Here is a 3028-nt window from a genome sequence, read left to right as displayed (position 1 = left end):
CACTGTTCTACTGTGTTGCAGGTCCATTTCATTTGACACAGCTGTGTTTAGGTTGGCTGGGGGGGGGGGTTCTCTGTACTCCTTTCAGGCTCAAAAACTGCCTCCCACAAAGCGCTGACCTTGGTTTGATAAGTTTCAGTGGAGACTTACTGAAGGTACTGAATACACTAGTTTCTCACGTAGTGGAAACATGTTGACACACACATGCTGAGTTTTTTTTTTTTTTGTTTTTTTTTTATAGATGTAATGGGAGGAATAGGTATGAATTTAAAACAATAAAAGCATTGAAAGAAGTTGTTGATTCTGACACGAATCATCTCAGCTTTGCAGTCCCTGCAGCTGTAAGGATTTATTTCATTTATTTTGGGTGAGGAAGCAGAAAAAACTGCCTGGATTAAGTTGTCAAATAAGAAACAACACATGTAGAAGGTTTGAGAATATTGTGAACTATATAGATTGATGCAGACTTGCACAAACACATGGAGCAACATGCAGTGCCTTTGCTTTCACACATGAAGTGTGTTTTTGTGGATATGTGTGTGTTTGTTTTTTATTCCATTCACATGAAAACTAAACATATTTTGCTGATTTGTTGGGAGCAAAAGAAGAAAAATTGCTTCAGCTATCAGGATTCTATCTTGCCAGTAATTTCCCAGCCTCGTCCTTGCACACCCTCCCCTATTTTCTGATTTCCTCTCTCTCTCTCTCTCTCTCTCTCTCTCTCTCTCTCTGTCTCTCTCTGTCTGTGTGTGTGTGTGTGTGTGTGTGTGTGTGTGTGTGTGTGTGTGTGTGTGAGTGTGTGTGTGTGTGTGTGTGTGTGTGTTTGCCTCTCTGTTATTGGCTGAAAAGAGCTGATGACACATCAGAGGCAGGCGGCAGCAGTAGTATAAAACTTCTGCTCTGACTCTCTTCGGGCAGAGACAATCTAGCTCCCGACTGAGCTTTACTGAACGGATACTTAAGCACCACCTGTCAGACATCCAGCTTGCTGCTATGTGTAAAGGACTGGCATCGCTGCCTACCTGCTGCTTGGAAAGGTACAACCAGCTTCACGCAAACATGCAACATTTTAGGGGAATGGGATGAGAAGCCATTTTTGCATCTGTTTAGAGCATTTCAGAAGCTTAAAAAATGCGTGACAATTTAGTTTATGTCAAATATAATCTTTAATTTCACCATTGATTCATGAAGTGCTTTTATTTACATTTAGGCTTTTATGTGGGTATGAAGTTTAAAGTTTAGATTTTTGTTTTGTATGTGTCTAAGCTGTTTGTATTCTTTATTTCTTTCAGAGCCAAGGAGCTGAAAGCAAGGCTGGGAAGCGTTTTGCAAAAACCCAACTGGACTCTTTCCTGTTGCAAAATAGGGAAAAATAAGTGAGTAACACTAAAAAAGACTGCAATACTAAACATTCATTTTATTGTCCTGCTGGATGTATGATTTTTAAGTCGTATCTAAACAGGCTTGATCTTTTTTTTTTTCAGGCCAACTCTGGAAGAATGTCTTAAGTGGAAGGAGTCCTTTGAAAAGCTCCTTTCCAGCAAATGTAAGTACACCTTCAAATTCTGCTTTTATTAAAGCATTTTAAACTGAGAAGTGTGTTCAGCTTCCAGTAAATTGCACAAACACGCTTCCACATGCCGCATGCGGGTCCATTAAGTGTAATTACTAATCGAATTTCCTCTCTCTGCAGATGGACTGTGTGCCTTCACAGCATTTCTTGTATCGGAGTTCAGCGAGGAGAACATTGCGTTCTACTTTGCCTGTGAGGATTACAGAAGAACCAAGAGTCCTGCCAAACTACCTGCTAAAGCCCAGAAAATCTATGATGAATTCATTGGTAGTGAAGCTCCACGGGAGGTAAGGAGATGCCCAAACTATAACCAGAATGTTGTCCAAGTCTTCCTGAAAAGAAACACAAATTAGATAATTAATTTATTTGTTCAATTTTCTTTTTGCAGATAAACATTGACCATGAAACCCGAGACATCACCAAAGCCAACATGCAAACCCCTTCCCCCTTTTGTTTCGACCAAGCCCAGTACAAAATCTACATGCTGATGGCCAAAGACTGCTACCCTCGCTTCCTCCGCTCTCCAGCCTACAGAGACCTGCTGTGCCAAGCCAAGCCCAGCGCCAAGACCAGCAAGCAGCCACAGCAGGAGAAGAAGGTGTGAAATGTCTCCACGGGCTTTAGCAGGACCGTGGGTCACTTTGTGTTGAAAATGCAAGGAAGGCATAGCATCGGGTGCTGCATTACGAAGCTGGCGCCGACAGCAGCGCTGATGCAGAGGTTGCTGTGACGGGATGGGCCTGTCCTGCAGAGGGCACCCCATGATGGGGCTGAAAACACGAGGCAAGAGTCAACTGATGTGTCTCTACAGATGGAGTTTGGAGGGAAAAGACGTGAGAAAGCTTAAAAGACTGAACGACATTCAAAAATAAGGAGAAGAGAAACGGGAAAAAGCACTTTTATTCGCCATTAGGCAACTTTTTTTTTCAGCTGTGATGTAAAATGTCCTGTGAAAGTTGTGCAATGTGGTTTTTTAACATCCCGATGGGACTTTGTATTTATTTGTATTTATTTACCTGTAAAATATTTATTGTAATATTATTTTTACCAAACAAAAATGAAGATGTTTCCTTTTTGTAATATATTTATATTCATGTTCCCTTTTTTTACATGCAATCAAATCATCTGAAATGTTTGAGAAATAAAGTGTGAAAAATGAAAAATGTTGTCATCATTTACTTATAAAAAAATCAGACTTTAAACTTGTATCTATGAGCAACAAGATCAGTTGCTTAGCATAACCAAATATTTCAGTGTGACACAGAAGCCTGATCAATAAAGCAGTTATTATGACACGTCTGTGCATCTCACATATCTCATTTACCCCAGTAACACAGATGAAACCCTGAAAACAAACATCCAGTCAGGTGACTTTGCAACACGGTTGTGCAAATAACTCGACAGCTTGTGTAATCAATCACATTATCGGCTACAGGGATGGCCGTGGCATATTTG

General features: G+C 40.6%; 1 protein-coding gene across 1 annotated transcript; it reads left to right on the top strand.

Moving 5' to 3' along the window:
• Nucleotides 1–957: 957 nt before the first annotated feature.
• rgs16 (regulator of G protein signaling 16) lies at nt 958–2586 on the top strand. The gene is made up of 5 exons (XM_079244648.1): nt 958–1037; nt 1293–1376; nt 1485–1546; nt 1694–1860; nt 1962–2586. Exons 1-5 carry the CDS (start codon nt 994–996, stop codon nt 2175–2177), a joined length of 573 nt encoding a protein of 190 aa, XP_079100774.1. The 5' UTR covers nt 958–993; the 3' UTR covers nt 2178–2586.
• The last annotated feature ends 442 nt before the right edge of the window (nt 2587–3028 follow it).

The sequence above is a fragment of the Telmatherina bonti genome (assembly GCF_933228915.1).
Source record: "Telmatherina bonti genome assembly, chromosome: 8".
Lineage (NCBI taxonomy): Eukaryota > Metazoa > Chordata > Actinopteri > Atheriniformes > Telmatherinidae > Telmatherina > Telmatherina bonti.
Note: the sequence above shows the minus strand (reverse complement) of the source record. Positions and strands in the feature narration are given on the sequence as shown.

Bases quoted from the DNA above. Each gene is read 5' to 3' on its own strand.
- rgs16 (XM_079244648.1), top strand. From the start codon at position 994: ATGTGTAAAGGACTGGCATCGCTGCCTACCTGCTGCTTGGAAAG. The intron at 1,377-1,484 runs GTGAGTAACACT...TTTTTTTTTCAG, and splicing joins TGCAAAATAGGGAAAAATAA to GCCAACTCTGGAAGAATGTC. The intron at 1,547-1,693 runs GTAAGTACACCT...CTCTCTCTGCAG, and splicing joins AAAGCTCCTTTCCAGCAAAT to ATGGACTGTGTGCCTTCACA.